Here is a 22,566-nt window from a genome sequence, read left to right on the forward strand (position 1 = left end):
ACTACCCCAAGATGTAGTGACGGTCACCAATTTGGATGGCTTTAAAAGAGGGTTGGATAAATTCCTGGAGAAGGCTATCAATGTCCACTAGTCCTGATGCTATGTGTTACTTCCAGTATGAGAAGCAGTAAACCTGTATACACCAGTTGCTGAGAGCATGGGCAGGAGTGTCCTGTTAGTGGGTCCCTGGTCGACAGCTGGTCAGCCACTGTGAACAAAATGTTGGACTAGATAGACCCTTGGCCCGTTGCTAGACCTACCTGAAAATCTGGCGGAGAGGAGGGGAGACCTCACGTTGTGAATAATGTGAGATCTCGCCCTCGTTTACACGCAAGGCACGATGAACTCAAGAAGAGAGGCATCGTGCCCGCCATTTTTTTCTTCTTAAAGGGCTGGTTGCACACGAGCGGAAAGGTAACGGGTTGGTTTGTTTTTTAAAAAATGATTTTCCCGCTCCCCCCACCCTAGCCCCGATGGGCGCAGCGCTCCTGGGGAGCATGGAGCCAGGAAAAACCGGGCCCAAAGTGTAGGGCTTTATCCTGGGGCCAGGGAGGGATGATCCCTCCCTGAGCCCAGTATCCCCTGTGCGTCATCTGGATCCACAGGGGTGATCCTGGGATAACCGCTGGACTAGATAGACCCTTAGATAGACCCTCTGGATGGTCAAGAACTAGTTGAGCAGTAGAACTAGTCGAAGTCTAAAACCAAGCAAAGGATAAAGGATTAAATGCATCACTCCCCTGTAGTAGTAAGTCAAGGATAACAGCGTATCAGCTACCGTGAGCGACAAACTATCGCTTGTCGCTCACAGTAGCTGATACTCTGTTATCCTTGACTTACAGCTACAGGGGAGTGATGCATTTAATCCTTTATCTTTGGGAATTCCCTAGTCAGCCCCTATTTTTGAAGCTAGTTCCTAGAATGTGGAATAGCGGTGTAATAGGCCATTGAAGAAGACTTCCAGTTGAAACGCATCTGGCCAAGACCTTCAAAGTTTACAGAGCACTTTTATATTGTATTTTAAACCTCTTGTATTTTGCACATTGTGAGTGCTCTTTATATATATATATATATATATATATATATATATATATATATATATATATATATATTACTTTAATATGAAAACGTCACTATAAATTCATTATTACCTTAACTTCCTTGGTTTTTTTTTTTTTAGCATTTTTTCAAGTCACCAGGAAACCTGGTGTGGCACAGTCCTGCAGCAGTGATAACATATTTGAGCTACAAGTTAGCTATAACCCTGCAGCAGACATCCAGTGTGTGTGTGTGTGTGTGTGTGTGTGTGTTGCACGGGCACAAAAAAGCTATGCTACAAGGCTGGTTCCTTTCCCAATGTACTACTACCAGGGTCTCCCTCAAGCTTCTCATTGTACTACAACCTGTTTTACTCCCATCCCCCAAGACACCCAGTCTAAAATGCTGTAGAAAAAAAACGGACTCCATGCACATTATAAAGTTTTTTACTAATTCATTTTGATTTCTAGTCCACCCTGTCCAAAGAGCATGGGGTCAAGTGAAAATACATTAATAACAAAACTCCCAGTTACATTGATTAAGCCCTATCTTGCCCTCTGCTTGGATGCCCATAGCCAATGGGAATAAAAATGGACTTACAACATTTCCAGAAAGCATCCTGGGAAGGGGATACAAGAGTCAAGGGACAGGCCAGGAGCATGCCCCTCTCTGTACACCCCTAGGGAAGCATACGTGTGGAAATTAGTCTCTTGGCTAAGATGGGCTCAGGCTGTTCAGGCGTCATCGCTACTACTTCAACCTGAGCCTGAAAAGCAATGGAGCCAGCCTGTGGTACAAGGGCTTTTCTAGACCAAAGCCAGTAGATTTCAGTAGATCTTCCATGGACCTGGTTAACATCATTGATGTTAAGTTTATCATGGTAGGCTTTATAATGTTTAAGGAGGTATCTCAGGATCTGCCTTGAACAGGACAGATGTCAACTTGGAACATCTCTTATAGCAATGGTTCTTGGGACAGCTGTCTTGCTAATACTCTCATAGAAAATAGCAATCTCCAGAGGGAGGTTACAAGCACCCTCACTCTAAGCAACATGTTGGACTGTTAATTGGTGACTGGCTAGTTCATCTGTATGGACAACGCGGTCAACCCTCGGGGAATGGGGGAGAGACAATAAAGAGTTCCTTTTGAGGTTGGATGCAATGGCAAAATTGCCTGTTTGTTACTGAATGCCATTCCCGCTGACACCCTGATCGAATCGGAGTATCTTGCACGCATTTTAAAATTAAAACGTTCTCTTACATTCGTCTGTTTGCTTGCAGGATGAACCATTTTCAATGTTTTATGTTAAGTTTTACAGCCTATGTCCCTGATTAGCTATAGCCTTTCTTTTTATTTGTGATGGAAACCAAAATAGTCCCCCAAAGCAGGTTTGAGTTTTCTGGGTGCTTGTTATAATGGCTGTTTTCCACTCCCTGTGGTAGGAAAGATTAGATTGCCGTAGAAAGAGTGACAGCAAAAATGCTTTTCTGGTCTATTCTCCGATGTTCAATGTGAAGATGATTCGCCCCAGAAACCGGTCATTGTTATAGTGATTGATGATGCCCCGACCATTCAGTTGGCACTGGATGTTCATGTTGTGGTTCTTTGTCACATCTGTAAACTGTATGGCCACCACTGGTTGTGTATAGTTGACCTGGAAAAGGAGAAGTAAGTAAGAGAAACAGGAAGGTCCAGTCTCCATCTAGGATAGCTCTATTGTGAATTAGGCTTCAACCTTATACCTGCTTACCTGGGAGTAAGTCCTATTGAACTCAATGGGTCTTCTAACTAGACATGCACAGGATTGCACTGTTATTGAGTGTTTATTCCTTGCTGGAGGACTCCTCTTCCTCTGGGAAGCTAGAGCTCCCAAAGATTGATGATGCCATTGAACCATCCATATCATGAGACTTGGGGGCGGGGGGAGGCTGAGCCCTCAGAGAAGAGGACCACAGGTCCATCTCCACCAAAAGAGGGGAGCTCTGCTTCAGAAACAGAGCCTGTGCAACCCCCTTCCCAGTCCCAGAGAGTGTTGTCACCTTAAGAGGCTAAATGGCAGGGCTCCTGTACAAAGTGCCTGACTGCAAGGAAGGGCTCCTTCTGACCAGAGAGTTCTTGTGTCTTCTGCCTTGCGCTGTGTTTGATGCTCCATGCTACTGATCACTGGACGTCTTCTTGACTCTGCTTGTGGACTGTGTTCCTTATCTGACTGCCTAACTGTGTTGCCTGCTACCTCGACTGCTCCTGCCCATGGATCTGACTGCCTTCCTGTGCTTCCCCAGCAATCATTGCCTAAGTTGAACCTGTTGGGCTCCTGGCCTATACCCACTTACTCAAAAGAAAGCCTCCCTAAACTCAATGGGGCTTACTTCTGAGCAAATGTACATGGGATTGCAGCAGGTCCATCCTGCATTCAGAAATACCTGCTATCCAGCCAGCTGAATTTCTACTTACATGCGAGAGTTTGCCATAGTAAGGAAAGTACATGGGATCGAATGTTGCACTTGGAAAGAACTGAATTGCATGGAGATCGCTTTCATTGCCTTTCTGTGATTTAAAAATAGTAATTAGATACACAAAGTACGTAATAGGCTTCCTGAAACACAATACCCACCAACAGAAGTCGGATGATAAGTACATAAGCAGAAACCGTGGTCCAGTGGAAGAGCATGTGCAAAATGTCCCATGTTCAATCCCTAATATTCCCAAGGGATTTTTTTAAAGGAAAAGGGAGCAGGTGAAGCAATGATCTCTCTGACCTGCTTGTAAGGAGCTTCTGTCTGTCTGTCTGTTTATTACGTTTCTATATGCCCAATAGCCGAGGCGCTCTGGGCGGCACACAATAATTAAAACCATAAAATACAATGCGATAAAACATCATCTAAAAGTTGTAAATGTCAATAGAAAATAAAAACTAAGACAGAGTGACACCTAGCAGCATGCCTGGGAAAAATAAGGTGCTGAAAAGACCACAACGCTGCCATTTTCTTTTAACCCATCATAATTGAGACATCAAAGTGCTTTACAATTATTATTATTATTATTTATTTATATAGCACCATCAATGTACATGGTGCTTGCCTCTTTGTAAGTCCATAAGGCTACAGTTTGGGACCTAAAGTGGTGCAGGAAAGCCAGTGATGTGCATATACTGTTAACGTGACTTATTGACCACAGCAACAAGCCACCTTCTCCAGCTTCTTATGACACAGCAAGCCACGCTGCTGGAGGTAATTTGGCCAACCCAAATTACAAGCAGCAGGTACGTGTGGAGGTGGAAATAAGCCCCAATGGCTTATTTCCTCCGCTGTGATCATGCAAACCCAGTCAATGCCAGCTTCAGGGTTTTGTGGACCTTGGCCAAGTCACCCTCCATGAGTGAGTCTACCTTCTCACTGCCATTGTCATCAGCTGCTCTTGCTTCTCCTCTTTCAAATCATTGCTATTGCTTGCTTGACAGGCCAGAGAGGCAGTGAGCAAGTAGGCCGGAGCATCTGCTGTTCCTCCATCTCAACACCAACATTATCAGGGCCAGAATAAAGGCAGGTGAATAAGCAGGTTGCTTTAGTGAAGCAGACAAGGAAGTCCAGGGGGCTGTTTGGTCAGAGTGCTCCTGCTGGGGTGGTATGGGCTGTCAGATGCCCAACTATGCCTAGCCCTGCAATTACATATATGCACTCACATACGTTCTTTTTTGTTTTGCATAAGTGGCCTGCCTGGCACTGGAAAAGAGAGAAATCTACACCACTGGCCATGGAAGTCAAAGAACTACGGCAACAGAAAAAGGTCACAATTATTCCATTAGTCACAACAGTCACCGGCATCACATCAAAAACCTATACAGAAAACCGCCAGAAACTGGGCCTACCGAAAGACATCCACACCAAAGTTCAGAAAGCAGTCAGAATTAAAACTTGCTCAAGTGTCAGGAAATGCCTGAATCGGCAAAAGACGGCATGACTTGGCAAAGGCCGTCATGTCCGTCTAGAAAAACCACCATGAACGAGAAAGAGATACAATAACAACAGCAACAATAGACCACATTAAAGGAGGCTGGTCCAGATGCTGACCACCCAATACAGAATATATTAAAGGAAACAGATTTTACCTGCACTTTGCAGCTCACAGTGACTGGATTCCCATAACCGGGCTGATAACCAATAATCTATGGAAACAAGAGCCTTTTATTGGACTTTTTTAAAAAAAATAAAATAAAATCATATGTTAAAAAAAATATGAGTTAAATCCCATCCCGTCTCTGCTGCTCGACTCCCGCAGGTTAAGGGAGTAATAAGACAGGAGAATCCACAGCATTTGGGGGGCATTAAAACAATACACACTGTCTCTGGATATTTAACATGAGAACTCCAGTGTGCATTTGATTGAGTAATAGCCTTAAGGTGCAATCCTATGGATGTTTAGACAGAAAAAAAGTCCTACAAATCCCAGCATTCCCCAGCCAGCATAGGAATACTGGGAATTGTGGACTTTTTTCTGTGTAAACCAGCCTTCCTCAACCTGGGGTGCTCCAGATGTGTTGGACTACAACTCCCAGAATGCCCCAGCCAGCTCTGCTGGGGCATTCTGGGAGATGCAGTCCAACACATCTGGAGTGCCCTAGGTTGAGGAAGGCTGGAAACAGAATGCATCCTTAGTCTAATAGCTGCCACTTTTAAAAATAATAATTGGACATCCTTGAAATAAGACCCCAAACACCCATCTCTCTTCATGAGAGTTGTGTGACAGTTCTTGAGCGGGGTCATTCGTCCCACCCCTCTTTCTTGCTTGTGTAGATCTATGCTTGCCCTCCAAAATGCATTTACTGGAGAAGGCTGTAACCCCTGCCCCATTCCATGATGTGTAACAAGGTAGTAAAAGTGAGCAAGTGAACATACCCGGTTCATCTTTAGCAGGATGCAAGGCTGGCCATCAGAGTAGCCAAAGGTTTGATCGTCTATCCCCGAACAAGCCATCAATTCGGATCGCTTGAACTGGCAAGCTTTTTTCATGCCACTTTCTTCCTCTTGAATGAAATACTGGCCTGATTGGCACACAATATTATTGGCTTCTTGAACTACGTCGTCGTAATCTAAAGGCAACCGAGAAAGTTAACATCCCATTCATCTTACACCACAATGCTTTCTGTCATTGTGTCAGTACGATGTTAAGCAAGGCTTACATGGCTAGTGATACCATGTACCTTGTCCCTCTCTTAGGGGCCGAGATATGTGATGCAGGAGATCTGTTCATCTCCTATTAGCTGCTTTTATCGTGGCTATTTTCATTCCACTATGTCTTCCTAAATCCTAGGATCCTAGAACAGTAGAGTTGGAAGGGGCCTATAAGGCCATCGAGTCCAACCCCCTGCTCAGTGCAGGAATCCACCTTAAAGCGCAGATGGCTGTCCAGCTGCCTCTTGAACGCCACTGTAGATTTTTTTCTATAAAAAAAGTTTTTTATAAGAGGTCAATGAACAAAACAAAATATGACCCCTCACCCTTGGCCGAAATATCTGGACAGCCACAAATTGCACACTTCTGCTCCAAAAAGGATGTTAGGGTGCAATCCTATGGGATTCCCATCATCCTCAGAGGATGATCTGAATCCCATGCAGAGTAGGAGGAGCACGGATACGATTTGCCTTTGTGCTCCCCTCCGCTCTGTATTTCTGCTAGATGGGTGTTTTTGCCCCTCTAGCTGAGGTGTTGGGGAGGAAGGAAGGCTGAGGAGGCAGGAGGATTCCTCCCAAGCCAGCCCGCACAAGTCTCCTCTCAGCCCACAAGAACGCCCCCATTCCTCCTCGCCAAAGATGCTGTTGTGGCCTCGGAAAGGCAGCTGGCATGATCCTTCTGCATCAGCTGTGAAGGGGAGGGAAGTTTGGATTCCTGGATCCGAGATCGGAACGCTGTTTCTGACTCAGATCCAGTAATCTAAACTATCCTTCAAACACACACAGAGTCTAATGGCCATAGGATTGCCTTCCCCATGATTCCAGAGATCATAGTCTGTGTGTCCCTTTATTTACATCTGACACAAAGAGAAACTATATTTCTATGAATTGGTCTTGCTTTGATATTCCCCTGACAAGTTTGCTTTTCACTGGGGGGAACGTCTCTATAACCCTTTTTGATATTCCCTATCCAGCTCTTTGCCCTAACCACACCTGACAACTTAGCTTTGTGATGCTTATTATTCTAGGCCAGCAAACTTTATGGGTAGGTCCTGTAAGACTCCTACAGGTCAGCTGTCTGCTACCAGCACCCCGCCAGCCGTGTCCTACGATATCGATGGAGGTCAGCTATACACTGTAAACCAAGGGGGGGCAATCTGGTGCCCTCCAGTTGTTTTGGACTGAAACTTCCTACAAGTCCCAGGCAGCATGCCTGCCAGACAGTGGCTGGTGGCTCCAATTTCAGCAGGGCTGTGAATCTCTTCTGGGTTTCAGTCAAAAACAGACAAAACTCTAAGAAGACCTATCCAAGGTGCTGAATCCTATCCAAGGATAGGTTCAGCACCTTGGATAGCTCCTTTAGAGTTTTGGCTGGTTCTGACTGGAACCTAGAATGGATTGAAATCCCCACCAAAATCAGAGCCAGCAGCCTCCACTGCTTCTGGATGTTTGGGACTACAATTCCCATCAGTCCCAGCCAGTATGAGCAGTAGTCGGGATGCTGTGAGTTGTTGTCCAAGGCACCTGGAGGTTGTCTACCCCTGCTGTAAGCAAAGTTGATGGTCCTTCATAAATTATCTCTCCAAACCAGATCAACCTTCCAGTGACATTCTTTCTAACTAGTGTTTTGGCTCTGCTCCCCAGTTAGACCTTTTATGGCTAATACGTGTGTGTGTGTGAATAGTTGATCTTTCAAAACCCATTTTAGGTATCAAGCAGATTTCAGTAATCAATAAGATCTGGAGGTAGGGGAAAAAGAAAGCCACCTTTGAGAAACAGTTCCATGTTTTCCACATAAGGTTCCCATGAACTGCGTTCGGAGACATTGAAAACAATGTTGAATGCGTTTCTAATGTATGGTCTAATCATAACTCCTGCAACAGAAGAAAAGAGAAATGGGTTTTTTGTCACCAGATCAAGGCTAGCTCCATTTTGATGTGGGGTGAGCATGCGAGGGCAGGTGTCCTCTTTTACAGAGGACAGTCCTCTATTTGAAAGGCTGACAGAGGACTGCCTTCTATTCTGGTGGTGTCATTCAGTTGAAGGGCTGACCATATTAAAGACAGCCATCAGAAGGAAGAGGTGGGCCATGAAATTGCCCAATCAACAGCAGACCGAGAAAGGCACTCAAGTGACCTGGTCACAGTCATCTGCACTATGGTGACAGGCACTGTATTCCTATTTCAATTCTAATACTCATTTCTAAATTTGCATCTATTCATACAAATTAGCATATGCAAATACTATGCAAAGCAGTGCCCTCTTTTCTCCTCTCTTTACATAAGAAGAGGCATGTTGGATCATAGAATCATAGAACTGTGGCGTTGGAAGGGACCACAACACTCATGTAGGCCAACCCTCTGCGATCAGGCGGCTGTCCAGCTGCTTCTTAAAAACCTCCAGAGATGAAGAACCCGCAATCTCCATGGGTAGACAGACAGTTCCACAGTTGTACAAATCTTACCATCAGGAAGTTTTTTCTTATAGTTAATTGAAATCTAGGTAGCTGTAACTTATACCCATTATTTGGGTTCCTAATTTCTGTGGCCATAGAAAATAGTTCTTGACCATCTTCTCTTTGGTACCATTTATGTTAGGGTGACCATATTTGGGAAACCAAAAAAGAGGACACCTAGTGTGTGTGTGGGGAAGCAGCTTTCTGAGTCCTGCAGAAAGTACGTTATTCCCCCGCCACCTTAAAGAACCCGATTGGAGTGGAGGAGGGGAAAAGATTTCATTCTGCACCACCACCATCCACTCCAATTGGGGCCTTTTCTATAATGTCCACGAATGACCCACTTTCCCTTTTAAGACCTCAATTGGAGCTCGGGGTGGGGGAATGATGTGCCTCAAGAACGCATGTCATTCCCTCCTGCCATGCTAATGGCAGCCTTAAAGGGGAAGGTGTGTCATTCCAGGACATTATTGAAAATTATAGAAAATCCCCCCTGACACCATGGAAAGAACAAAAACCAGGACAAATCCGGGGAAATCCTGACAATTGGTCACCCTAATTTATGTACTTGAACACTGCTAACATATCTCCCCTCAATACTCCAAGCTGAACATCCCAAGTTCCTTTCATTTGTCCTCATGGGGCATGTCCTCTAGTCCCTGTATCATCCTCTGAACCGTATTTATTTATTTATTGCATTTCTATACCGCCCAATAGCAGAAGCTCTCTAATCTGTCAATGTCCTTCTGGAAATGTAATGCCCAGAATCGTACAAGGGAATCAGACCAAGTGTCCATCTAGTCCAGCATTCTGTTCACACAGTGGCCCACCAGCTGTCAACCATGAAACCACAAACAGGACATGGGAGCAAGAGCACCCTGCTGCCCATGTTCCCCAACAACTAGTGTATATAAGCCGTTGAGTGATACATTTTCTCTTTTGGGGTAATTTATAAGTGGCCACCCTATGGTCACCACCATACTCTGTGGGGTTGAGATGGTTCTGAGTACCTACTGAGCATGAGATGAGAATGCCCTGTCTAACCAAAGGCAATGGAGCCACACTGAGCCGAGCTCAGGTACTTACCTGGTGGAGCAACTCTGTCCCTGTATGTTGGTACGTGGGGGCTCATGGTGAGCAACATGACGTACAAGCAAAATACAAACATTCCAGCCAGGAAAGTGTACAGAACGAGATAAAAGAGGAGTATCAGGCCTGCAAGACAGACAAAATACGTTCTTGACAGCCTGGGGAGCAAAAGCGAGATTATGTCGTAATGCAATAATACCATATCATGTCCCTTTGGGCAGTTGTGCAGTTTGGGCCGAGAGGGAAGAGAGGGCAGGCGAGTAGGAAGGGCAGAGGTGGCTTGAAGGGGAAGAGAAGGCCCACTTGGGACACTTTATCCCAGGCACCCCACAAAACCTGGAACTGGCACAGAGGAAAGGCTCTGTGGACACCCCATGAAACGCCTCTCCCCAGATATCACAGCGTATCTGTTGAAGCAGCACAGAAATGCATTTTTCCTTTGGCTGTGTCTCAGTGGAAGGCCTAAGATGTTAGTCTTGAGGGAATTAAGGCCTTCAGAAAAATAAGGATACTAAAGCAATAGCCTAACCCAACGTGTGTGTGTGTGTGTGTGTGTGTGTGTGTGTGTGTGTGTGTGTGTGTGTGTGTGTATTTCCCAGCAGGAAGCCGAGTCCAGTTTCAGGACAAGCTCTGAGAATGCAGATGTGCCCTTTCACCTCCGCGTTCTTGAGGTGTTTATGCTGTGGGGAATTTCAAGTTCTGAGAACAAACCCTGGCAGGAGAGAGGGTGAGGTTGGAGAGAGAGAAGCAAACTTAATTTGGCTCTGTAATGCGCTTTGGTCAAGGGCCAGCGAGGGTAGGAAGGCGCTCTTTGAAAAGGGGTGAAGCGTCAATTCAATCAGGAGAGATCAGCTGACATGTTTTTTTTTTAATGTTGGTTTATTTAAAATGTTTTTCATTGTTGGTAAGGATAAGCTAATTGCTGCTTATTCTGCCATTTCTTTGGAGCTGAAATCTCCCCACACACACACACACACACCTCTGCTCAGCAATTTGCTCCCCTCCACCTGAAAATCAGTGGGGCATAGTGGCTAGAGAGAGTCAGAATGAAACCTGAGAGAGCTGGGTTCAAATCTCCATTCAGCCACGAACGTCATGGGCTGACCTTTTGGCTTCTTGGTAGAGCAGGAAATAAATGTAACCTGGATGTCATAAGGCCCCAGTAACCACTGCCTGCAAAAGTCAGAACAGGAATCCTACTGGAATCAAGGCCTTTTCCCCCCTTTGCCAATTAATGGATCATAACCTACGTTAGTTCTACTTAGAGTAGACCCATGGACATGAATGGGGCTTGTTATTACAATGGATCTACTCTCAGTCAGTCTAATGTTGGCTACAACCCTGAATTTGTATATATTCTTAGTGGATACTCCCTGTCTTGAGAGCTGAAAATGGGGGGAGAAATCATTTTATAAATACATAAAGGAGAAACATAAGATTTTAAGGTGGTTTTAACTGTGCTCCAATGTGTCGTCGTCCCCAACACACACACACACACACACACACACCTAAAACAAAAGGTACTAACAAAGGGAGGCTCTCGTAATCTTTTCTAACTCCAGTCTTATTTCATGTGAAACATAGTTTGTTCAGCATTTCAGAAGAGACCCCCTTACAATGCCAAAGGCAGGAGCAGGGTTGTGGCTTGGAAAAAGCCGTTTATGACAGCCCTGGATTGTACTTCAGTCTGTATATTGCAGTGTAGTGTAGTGGCTAGAGTGTTGGAGTGGGACTCAGGAGATCCGGGTTCTAGTCCCCACTCAACCATGGAAGCTCACTGGGTGACTTCGGGCCAGTCACAGACTCTCAGCCTAACCTACCTCACAGGGTTATTATTATTTATTTATTTATTTATATAGCACCATCAATGTACATGGTGCTGTACAGAGTAAAACAGTAAATAGCAAGACCCTGCCGCATAGGCTTACATTCTAATAAAATCATAATAAGACAATAAAGAGGGGAAGAGAATGCAAACAGGCACTGGGTAGGGTAAAACTAACAGTATAAACAGTATAAAGTCAGAACAAAATCAAGTTTTAAAAGCTTTAGGAAAAAGAAAAGTTTTTAGCTGAGCTTTAAAAGCTGCGGTTGAACTTGTAGTTCTCAAATGTTCTGGAAAAGCGTTCCAGGCGTAAGGGGCAGCCGAAGAAAATGGACGAAGCCGAGCAAGGGAAGTAGAGACCCTTGGGCAGGCGAGAAACATGGCATCAGAGGAGCGAAGAGCACGAGCGGGGCAATAGTGTGAGATGAGAGAGGAGAGATAGGAAGGAGCTAGACAGTGAAAAGCTTTGTAGGTCAACAGGAGAAGTTTATATTGGATTCTGGAGTGAATTGGAAGCCAATGAAGAGATTTCAGAAGCGGAGTAACATGGTCAGAGCGGCAAGCCAAGAAGATGATCTTAGCAGCAGAGTGGTGAACAGAAACCAACGGACTGATGTGAGAAGAAGGTGTGATGTGAAAAGAAGGTGATGTTGTGAGGATAATAAAGTGCAGGAGAGGAAGAGGACCCTTACAATCCTACATACTGCAACAAGCCCCACCACCCCATATCTTCCCCTGCATGGCAACTAAGCTTAAGGGAGGGGGAACTTTTTCCCATTGGTATAGGATAATCTGAGTCAGGTTGCAAATGAATTGAAGAATTTGTTTTATTGGGCATGATTTGCCTCCTCTAAAACTTAAATGAATCCAAGTAATGATTTCTAAATTTGCATAAGCATATGCAGATTTTATATGCACATATGTCCTATGGGCTTGGGCCCTGAAACATTTAAGTACTTAGCAACACCCCTGTGTTCTCTTGTAGATTATGGTGATGTAGGGTGACCATATGAAAAGGAGGACAAATATTTAACACTTGTACAGAAAGGGGAAATTGCAGCAGGTGTCATTTTTATGCATGCAGCACCTGGTGAAATTACCTCTTCCTCACAACAGTTAAAGCCGCAGGAGCCCTGCCCTCTTCTGTATCTGGTCACACTAAGCAGGGCTTCTGCACCTTTAACAGTTGTGATGAAGAGGGCATTTCACCAGGTGCTGCCTGCATACAAACGGCAGCTGCTGAAATCACCTTTTCTACACAACTGTTAAAGATACAGAAGCCCTGTCCTCCTTTTCATACGGTCACCCTATGATAATGATGCAACATCATGAAAAACAGACAGTAAGATGAATGCAAACCAACCCCAGGGAGGGCAGGAAATTGTTCACTTACCCCAGCTCTGAGCCGTCCTGCCCATGCATTGCCTCGTCTCTGGATTCCAAAGGAAGACCTTCGCCTCCCTGACTACATCGCCCCAAGTTTTCTTGCCCATCTCTTTCCCTTTCTTCTCCTCCTCTTCGTCTGAGTCCTGCTGATCTCTCTCTTCATCCTTATTTTCCTGGAATGATGACAAAGCAAACTCCACCACCACAAGCCAGGCACACAATGTTTTTGCTTTGCTTTTGTTTTGCTTTCTCTCCCTCCAGCCAAAAATAAACGCGAGTGAGTTTAGTATCTGGAGGTGGTTCAAATTTCCATTTTCTCATCATTGCTCCCTACGTTACAGAGAGATACAGTTCTGTCTGCCCCGGCCTTTCTCTCTTGGGTTTGCAGTTGGTTATGGTGGTGGTTGCAGCTGCTATTCTTTGCAGAAGATCCACAACTTTCCTGCTTTGCATGCAGAGGGTCCCAGATCCAGCCCCCAACTTCTCCAGCTAGGGCTGGGAAAGACCTTTCTGTGAAACCCTGGTGAGGTTTAGGACTAATGGCCTGGCTTGGAAAAGGGTGCTTCCTGGGTTGAGGGAGGACTGGAGCTCTACAGCAGAGCACAGGTTTTCAGGGCCGGCCCTACCATAAGGCAAAGTGAGGCCATCGCTTCAGGCAGCAGATGCTGAGAAGTGGCAGCATGGTTTTGGAGGCGAGAGCTGTGGGCTGCATGATCTGCACTATAATTGCTAAACTAGCCTGCTGCCTTCAAGTGTGGTGGAGGATGCTGTCCCATCACCAGTGTTGAAAGATGATTCAACAGCCTGTCCAGTTGGCTTTTATACATAAATGGGACAGGATGTCCTCTTGTCCTGTGCCTCAGGCAGCAAAGTATAATGGACCAGCCCTGCATGCTTTGCATGCAAGAAGTCCCAGGTTCAATTCCAAATATCTCTAGGTATGTCTGGGAAACACTACTGTCTGAAAACCTTGAGGAGCTGCTTTCAGTCAATGGAGACAATACTGAACAGCAGCACTCCATGCTGCAACATTTTGTTGCAGGTCTCACCTATTATTTATCATGTTTCTCCCTACAACGTGATATTTCCAGAGCTAACTCCTCATCCTGACACCCCTCTCACTTTTTCTAGAGTCCTGTCTTTTATTTCTAACCCCCTCAGCTTCTAAGAGCATTATGAGGTTGTTTTATTGTTTTACTATGTACAGCACAATGTGCATTGATGGCGCATAATAATAATAATAATGAATCAGAGGAGACACGAAGCATTCTGGGTAGGGCAGTTCCAAATGAAGAAGAGAGTACCAAGCGTTACACCAAAGGAGAAGTGCAGTCCAGACAAGGTGAAGCCACAATATAAAACAGTGGAGGCTACTGGCTCCAATATCAGCAGGGCAGTGAATCCACTCTGGGGTTCAGTCAAAGCCAGCCAAAGCTCTAAAGGAGGAACCCAACATGTTCTACTCCTTGACTTCTTTAGAGTTCTGACTAAAACCTGGAGCGGATTCACCACCCACTGACGTCAGAGCCACCAACCTCCACTAGTATAAAACTAATATAAGGTTCTCATGTAGAAATGCCCCCAGTTACTTTTTACAGTTCTCACCACATCCATCATTCCAACAACTCCAACAACATTCCAGCCCCATCCATCATTTCAACAACTGTCAGTAAAAGACAGCGACATTCAAAGCCACCCAGAATTTGTTTTCATAGTTAGGCATGATTCACACATTGCAATTCACTTTTAAGGATTCCCACCAAATGTTTTACATGTATGCATAAGGTTCAAATCCCAATTCAGCCATGAAGCTTACCTGATTCTGTTGGTCCAAGCGCAATCTTTTAGCCTAACTAGGGTGACCATATGAAAAGGAGGACAGGGCTCCTGTATCTTTAACAGTTGCATAGAAAAGGGAATTACAGGAGGTGTCATTTGTATATATGGAGAACCTGGTGAAATTCCCTCTTCATCACACCAGTTAAAGCTGCAGGAGCCCTGCCCTCTTTTAAATCAGGTCACTCTAGTATAGCTCATACAGCTTTATCTGTTGTGATGAAGAGGGAATTTCACCAGGTTCTCCATATATTATTTATTTATTTATTTAGAATATTTATATACCGCTCCCCATTGAAAAATTTCAGAGCGGTGTACAAGGTAAAATGAAAATAAAAACAGAACAAAACAGTCAAAACAAAAATTAAAAAAGAAGCAAAAAACAACAACACAGAAATCCAAGGCTGCATGTTAGAGAAAGGCTTCTTGGAATAAAGATGTTTTCAGGAGGCGCCGAAAGGAGTACAAGGTTGGTGCCTGCCTGACCTCCAGAGGCAGGGAGTTCCACAGGAGGGGCGCCACCAGGCTGAAGGCTCTTCCCCTGGTGGATTCCAATCGGAGGATGGATCTATGTGGAACCACCTGGAGCAGGCCCTCGGATGACCTCAGTTCTCCATATATACAAATGACACCTGCTGAAATTCCCTTTTCTATGCAACTGTTAAAGATACAGGAGCCCTGTCCTCCTTTTCATAGGGTCACCCTAAGCCTAACCTACATCACAGGGTTGTTGTGAGGATAAAAAAAGGAGGGACAGCCACATATGCCACCTTGAGTTTTTTTGAAAGGGGTGAAGGGAATGCAGGCTACAAATCAAATAGATAAATAAATATTATGCTAGCCTTCCCCAACCTCATGTTTTGGCAATGCTTAGACATGTTGCACGTTGTAGTCCAAAAACCTCTGGAGCGCACTGGGTAGGGGAAGGTTGAGTTAGTCAATAAAAACAGGTAATACTTGCCAGGAAGCTGGAATTGACCACAGCAATCCAGTAAATGTATGTGTGTTTGCCCCTGGTGTTCATGTGTGAAGTGAGAACTTGAACCCGGATCTCCAACGTCCAAATCGAAACCCACACCCCATCCATGAACTTTACTGGCTAGCTTTAACTACAAGTTCACACAATCATTCAGCTGTATGAGCTGCCTTCGGAGCTTATTAGAAAACAGTGGCTAAGAGATTCTTGCCTGGCAGAAGGAGTCTTCTAGGAGATTGGAGCACTCAACAGATCAATGAGTCAGAGTAGGACAAGACCTCAAAGGGCTCATCATTCTCATGGCTGGGAATGATGGGACTTGGAGTGCTAACACATCCGGCAGGTACCAGGTTGGGGAAGGGTGATCAACTCCTTTCCAATGCAGGAAATCCGCTACTGCAAGATGTCTATCTAACCTCTGCATGAAAACTTCCAATGAAGGAGAGTCCACCACCTTTGGAGGAAGCTTGCTCCACCGGCAAACAGTTCGTACTGTCCAGGAAATCCCTTTCCTTGTAATTTGAACCTGCTGGTCCAGTTCCAACCCTCTGGAACATCCTTCTTGTCTGTGACAGCCCTCGAAATATTTGAAGATGCCAATCCCATCACCTCTTAATTTATCTCTTCTGCAGGCTAAACATAGACAATTCCTTCTACCTTTCCTCATGGAATTTGGCTTCCAGGCACCTGAGAGATGTCCCTCTAGCACTGGGCCAGCTGATACAGACCTGCTTCTTTCCTACCTAGTCAGCTTGTACATGTACGCAGGATCTGCTCCTTACATAAGCATTGGACATGAAACATTGGACATGATCCAGACCCTGAAATGCCATTCTGTTCTCTTTCAAGTCAGGAGGATAGAACCTCAGCACCCTGTTCTTCACCCCCAGTTTAATGGCTTCTACCAGGAAAGCTTCTATTTGCCCCATTAGGAAAAACATACTGCTCTCCTTCCACCTTCTCCACGACTACAAAGGTTTAAAGAGAGCAGGGTCATGCATCATCTAGCCTTTATTCCCCGTTCTTCTCATGAGGAAATCAACAAGGAAGACTCCCAGAATTCCCTGTGCCCCGGAGAACCCAGCAGCATGCAAGATTATTTTCTTTGCCTTTGAGAATTGTAGCTCTGTGGCTCTTCCTCTTCCTTGCAAGAGGAGAGGGCAGAGAGAGAAACTCTGCAAACACGTTTCAAGCTGAAGAACCCAGTGGGACCATCTCATAGTAGGCTCTCATGTGCTTGCATGAGAAGTTAGCTGTTCCAGATAATCTGCCAGGGCTATGCAAGGTTACTTCTGAACATTGAACTTCCATCCCCGCAGACCTGATGACAGAGCAAAGCGAGGACAACCTGATCCATCCATCAGGGATGTCCCAGGAAAAGGTTTCCTGTCACTTACATAATGGTTTTGCCTAGGACAGTCTGTCCATCATCAGTGGGTCATGGGAGCATGAGTCACATGAGAGACAAGGTAAACGATTAAAATAGAAACTAAAAAGCACAATCGGGCCAAAGTTAAACACTTTCATTAATTTCAACGACAGAATGAAATGCCTACTACTTAGCAGCACAACTTCTCATGTCTACAGAGAAGTAAGTCCCACTGAGTTCAATGAAGCTTACTCCCAGGTTAGTATGTATAAAATGGCTGTCTCATCTGTCCCATTGACACCAACTAGTAGAAGTGCTTAACAGTGCAATCCTATACATGTCTACTCAGAAGCAAGTCCCTTTGAGTTTAATAAGACTTGCTTCTGGGTAGGCGAGTATAGGATTGTAGAGTAATTCTGGCTAGATTATGCAGCCCGGTCAATTCTATATATGTTTGTTTGGAAGAAGTCCCATCATATTCAGCAGACTTTGCTCCCAAGGAAGTGTGTCATACGATTGCAAGCAATGCCTACGCATGCTTACTTGGGATGAAGACCCATTCAACTCAATGGAGCTTGCTTGGGAGTAAACGTGCAGAGATTTAGGCTGTAGAAAGTTTTTCGAAAGAAAAGTTTTAAAGTTGATTCAAGAACCCACAAATGTTTAGTCTGCAATCTTAATATGCACCCTTACTTATTATTAAACTCCATTGAACTCAGTGAAATTTACCTTTTAGTATAAATGCCATCTATATATAAAACAGGAGCTCTATCCTCTTGACTTTTGGGGTGGTGTCCCCCCCTTCTTTTGGTTTATCATCATGTTTCCTCCTGACATTTACAATAGGAATGGTTTGACTTTCCCTACCATTTAGATGAAATCTGATCTCATTAAAACAGCTGAAGGTTGGACATTCTCTTCTGTAACCAACCCTCTAGGCTAGCAAAGTGTGGGCAGTCAAATCTCTTAAGATAAATTCTCTCCACAGCCTCTTGCTCTGGCCCAGACAAGAAGGAAGAGCACCTAATACACACCCAGACAACAGTCACAATCATCAGAGGACACCTTGCTTGTCATTCCAAGTGGGCCTTCTCTGTAGCGGCACCCACCCTCTGGAAAACCCTCCCTCATGCAGTTCAGGAGGTGGAAAACATAACTTTCAAATGACTCCTGAAAACACATCTTTTTAGACAAGCTTTCCCTGGATTATAACTTTTTCTGGTTTTATACAGCTTTTTGTGTGCGCGCATTTTTATAGTTTTAAATTTTGACCTCTGTGTCTTTTGGTTTTAATTGTGAACTGCCCAGAAAGCCTTGGCTTTGGGGCAGTATAAATATGTAATAAATAAATTAAATAAATGTTGCCACTGCCTACTTGCTCCTTGGCTCTCTGCTTGTCAAGCAAGCAAGTGGGAGCAATGATGAGAAAGAGAAAGAACAGCTAGTGATCATGGCAGTGAGAAGTTCAGATCATGGCAGTGTGAACCGCCCAGAGAGCCCTGGCTATGGGGGCGGTATATAAGTGTAATAAATATAAATAAATAAACTTGCTGACGGTCCTTGGAGGGTTTCTGCCCAAAGAACCTTCAAAATCCTGGAACCAGACATGGAGATCAGAGGTTGCACGTTGCTGTGATTTACTCTTAAAAGTTAAATCCCTTCCCTTCATGAGGGTGCACGAGAGCGTCTTATTTCCCAGAACACCGAGAGGGCATCGGATGCATGGAATCTTAGGGCCGGTTGGCTACAGCCATATTTGTGACTTGGCGACCGAAGCATTGAGTGAGGAGTTGCACGTGTGAACGAGCCCCCACCGACAGGAATTCTCATCCCCTCATGTAACCTCAAACAAAAGGTGCTTCTCAAAGGAGCCCTTTCACAGATTCCCTTGCTGCGTCATCAAACGATGAGTCATCAAGCGGTGAGTCGTGGATGCAAGAGACATGCACATGGGAACCTGTGGGATTCCCTCTGATTAAGCCATGCGCAAGTCACAGCACAGTGTGCTACAAGCAGAGCACAAGGGACTGACAAGAGTCTCAGACCGCTTGTGTGGAAGTGATCTAAGCCACATAGGAAAGACACACACAAAAACTTGGCCACTTTAAACACTGATTTTGCTACGTATGTCCTGCTTTTCTTTTTCGAAAAAAATAAAACCCGTCTCTCATGGTCATGATCTGGTAACGCTGAAGTGCTCCAAATCACATGCAGCATAGACAAAGTGCCACTGGCACACCCTGAGAGTGATGGCAGGGCCATAATAGATTCTACACAACTGGATGGTGCGTGGTGCTGTTCTGTTGCTGCTGCTAAGGAGGACTTAGGCCAGGCCAGGCCAGGCACCTGGATGGGAGAGATTCTCTGAGAGCTAGAATGTAAACAAGCCTTCCACAACCAGGTGCCCTCAAGATATGTTGGACTACAGCTCCCAGCATTCCCCCAGCCAACACATCTGGAGGGTACCACAATGGGGAAAAGTGATGTAACCCATTCTGAGCACAAAGGAGTGTTGTGAATCTATAAGGTGGAGTCTTGTGAATCTACAAACACACCCAGATTGGGCACATTTATGCGTGTGTGTGTGTGTGTGTGTGCGCGTTATTATTACTATTACTACTACTACTACTACAACAACATTACATTTCCAACCCGCCTTTTTTTCTGCCAAGGAGCCCAAGGTGGCTTACATAACCCTCCTCCTCTCCATTTTATCCTCCCAACAACCCCGTGAGGTAGGCTGAGACTCAGGGACTGGCTCAAAATCACCCAGTGAGCTTCATGGTTGAGTGGAGACTAGAACCCAGATCTCCCAAGTCACAGTCCAACACTCGAACTACTAGACCACACTGCTTGATTCAGGCCGCGTTCAAATCCTTGTTTTAATCTGCGACGGACACCGATTATTTGCATCAATGAATTTATTCATAGTTTTGGCCCTAACATCTTCTCTCTCTCTCTCTCTCTCTCTCTCTCTCTTTCTCTTTCTCTTTCTCTCTCTCTGAGCTGACAGCCTTTTCCATTTAACAACCAGAATTATCTAGCTTTGCATGCTGCATTATTGTACTTGTCCCCATGTAGTTTCCCTGTCTCTCTCCCCCAACTATTGCAAGAAGGGTAGCAAAGCTTCCTGCTCAGCCTATCCAGAATAAGGAGAGCTGATGCAACTCTCTGCATAGGTTCAACATCTTTGGGCACAAAGGACAACTGACCTGGTACAAGTCTGTCCCTCGAGTACCGTCAAAGGCAGCCTACTTACCGGCTTTCGGTTAAAGTTCCTTTGGTGATCCTTGGCCCCTCCAGAGGCGGCATTCACTTCCATGGCTTTGTACAAAACGCAGGAGGGATGGAGAGGGGAAATGGAATAATTAGTATGGCAGGAAGTCAATTCCTGGGCTATTGGTGCAAGCCGCTATCTCCACCATGTACGCCAACCCTGGAGAGTTGAACAGAAACCTCTCCTTGGAATTCATCCAACAATCCCATCACATACACAAATGTATGTATATATATACATATTATAGGGGGAAAGCAGATTCAGCAGTAAAATCAAGTGCAAAGGACCAACACCTTTTTCAGGGGCTTCACGGCTAGCACTCAGTGACCAGTGTTGCTTTTTCGATGTTGCAGAATAGGGGGCGCGTGTAGGCAGAAGACCAATAAATAGATTGCTCTCATCAGGCAGCTGAGATCATGCAAAAGGATTCCAGGCGAGAATGAAGGCTCTCTTCCGCAAAAATCATTAATGAATACAAAGCAGTCTACAATAGGAGGAATTCCAGGAAAGATGAGGATCACTCTAGGGAGGGAATCACGGTTAACTCCGTCTCGAGCAGTCAAGGATCCGTTTATACAGCATTATTATAAAATAGCCAGATCCTAACTGAGGGGATAGTATATATGTGCCAATATGTTCCCGTCAGTCATGCGGAGTGTTGTGGGGAGGGGGGAGCTTCTTCAATTGCTTACAAAATCTCTTTAGCAGCCAGGGGAGTTGCTATATTTATCGCTTTGCATTCAGACAGGCCAGGAGATGGGATCCTGCAGTGTCAATTTCCCAGCCATCTGTAATGCCACAAACCATCTGAAGATCCTTGGAGAAGACCCAGGAAGAACAGTGCAAGGGCCAATGCACAGCACCACTGTTGGGTTACTGGTGGATAATTGCATTATTACCAACTGTCTCTGGAGAGGCCACCAGTGAGGGAGGAAGCAGCAGCCAGGCACCTCTCCACCATGCCTGGGTCCAGTTCCAGCTGAGAGCCCCCTCCCTCCAGCTACCAACTGTCTCTGCAGAGGCCATCAGTGGGGGAGGAAGCAGCAGCCAGGTACCTCTCCATCGTGCCTGGGTCCAGCTCCAGCTGAGAGCCCCCTCCCTCCTGCTGTCAACTGTCTCTGCAGAGGCCATCAGTGAGGGAGGAAGCAGCAGCCAGGCACCTCTCCACCGTGCCTGGGTCCAGCTCCAGCTGAGAGCCCCCTCCCTCCTGCTGTCAACTGTCTCTGCAGAGGCCACCCGTGAGGGAGGAAGCAGCAGCCAGGCACCTCTCCACCGTGCCTGGGTCCAGCTCCAGCTGAGAGCCCCCTCCCTCCTGCTGTCAACTGTCTCTGCAGAGGCCATCAGTGAGGGAGGAAGCAGCAGCCAGGCACCTCTCCACCGTGCCTGGGTCCAGCTCCAGCTGAGAGCCCCCTCCCTCCTGCTGTCAACTGTAACTGCTGAACTTTCCAACTAAGATTGTAGTGCCTGAATTTGCTTTCCTTTCCCCCCCCTCCTCCTCCCTCCCAATCCCCTTTCCTTTTGTGTCATGTCTTTTAGATTGTAAGCCTGTGGGCAGGGACTATCAAGAAATACTTTTGTAAGCCGCCATGAGAGCCTTTTTTGGCTGAATGGCGGCATAAAAATACTTAAATAAATAAATAAACCCAAGGCAACTTCCATGGTCCCCTGCCCCCCACCCACCCCACTCCTTTTTATCCTCACAACAACTCTGCGAAGTAGGCTAGGCTGAAAATCAGTGACTGGCTCAAAGCCACCCATTGAGCTTCATGGCTGAGTGGGGACTAGAACCCAGATCTCCCAAGTCCCAGTCCAACATTCTAACCACAACGCAACACCACACTGACTCCCGTGCATGGTCCGAGCACACAAAATGTTCACTCTCCCCCAGTTTTTCAGTGCAATGATGTGTTGCTCCAGCTGTACGCGGTCTGCTGAGGACGTGGCTTAGGTTGCCACATGTACTCCTTCCCCTGTGCCTTTCACGGCATCCTGACACACACAGATTTCGCAGTCAAAACTTTGACATGCATATACTTTGTGTCGGCTGTTGCCTTGCCATCCCTTTCGTACAGTAGGTGGCTGTTAAATTTAGCCCAGAGTTGTCAGCCGATGTCTTGCCGACATCTGCTAATGGATAGATCAGAA

General features: G+C 45.6%; 1 protein-coding gene across 1 annotated transcript; it reads right to left on the reverse strand.

The window, feature by feature from the left end:
• Window positions 1-1,468: 1,468 nt before the first annotated feature.
• Window positions 1,469-21,071, reverse strand: ATP1B4 (ATPase Na+/K+ transporting family member beta 4). Its single transcript, XM_063141724.1, has 9 exons — window positions 20,715-21,071; window positions 20,404-20,468; window positions 12,971-13,136; window positions 9,750-9,878; window positions 7,975-8,082; window positions 5,934-6,127; window positions 5,147-5,203; window positions 3,493-3,585; window positions 1,469-2,692 (listed from the first exon to the last, which is right to left on the reverse strand). Exons 2-9 carry the CDS (start codon window positions 20,464-20,466, stop codon window positions 2,531-2,533), a joined length of 972 nt encoding a protein of 323 aa, XP_062997794.1. The 5' UTR covers window positions 20,467-20,468; window positions 20,715-21,071; the 3' UTR covers window positions 1,469-2,530.
• Window positions 21,072-22,566: the final 1,495 nt, after the last annotated feature.

This window comes from Elgaria multicarinata, chromosome 15 (genome assembly GCF_023053635.1).
Source record: "Elgaria multicarinata webbii isolate HBS135686 ecotype San Diego chromosome 15, rElgMul1.1.pri, whole genome shotgun sequence".
Taxonomy (NCBI): Eukaryota; Metazoa; Chordata; class Lepidosauria; order Squamata; family Anguidae; genus Elgaria; species Elgaria multicarinata.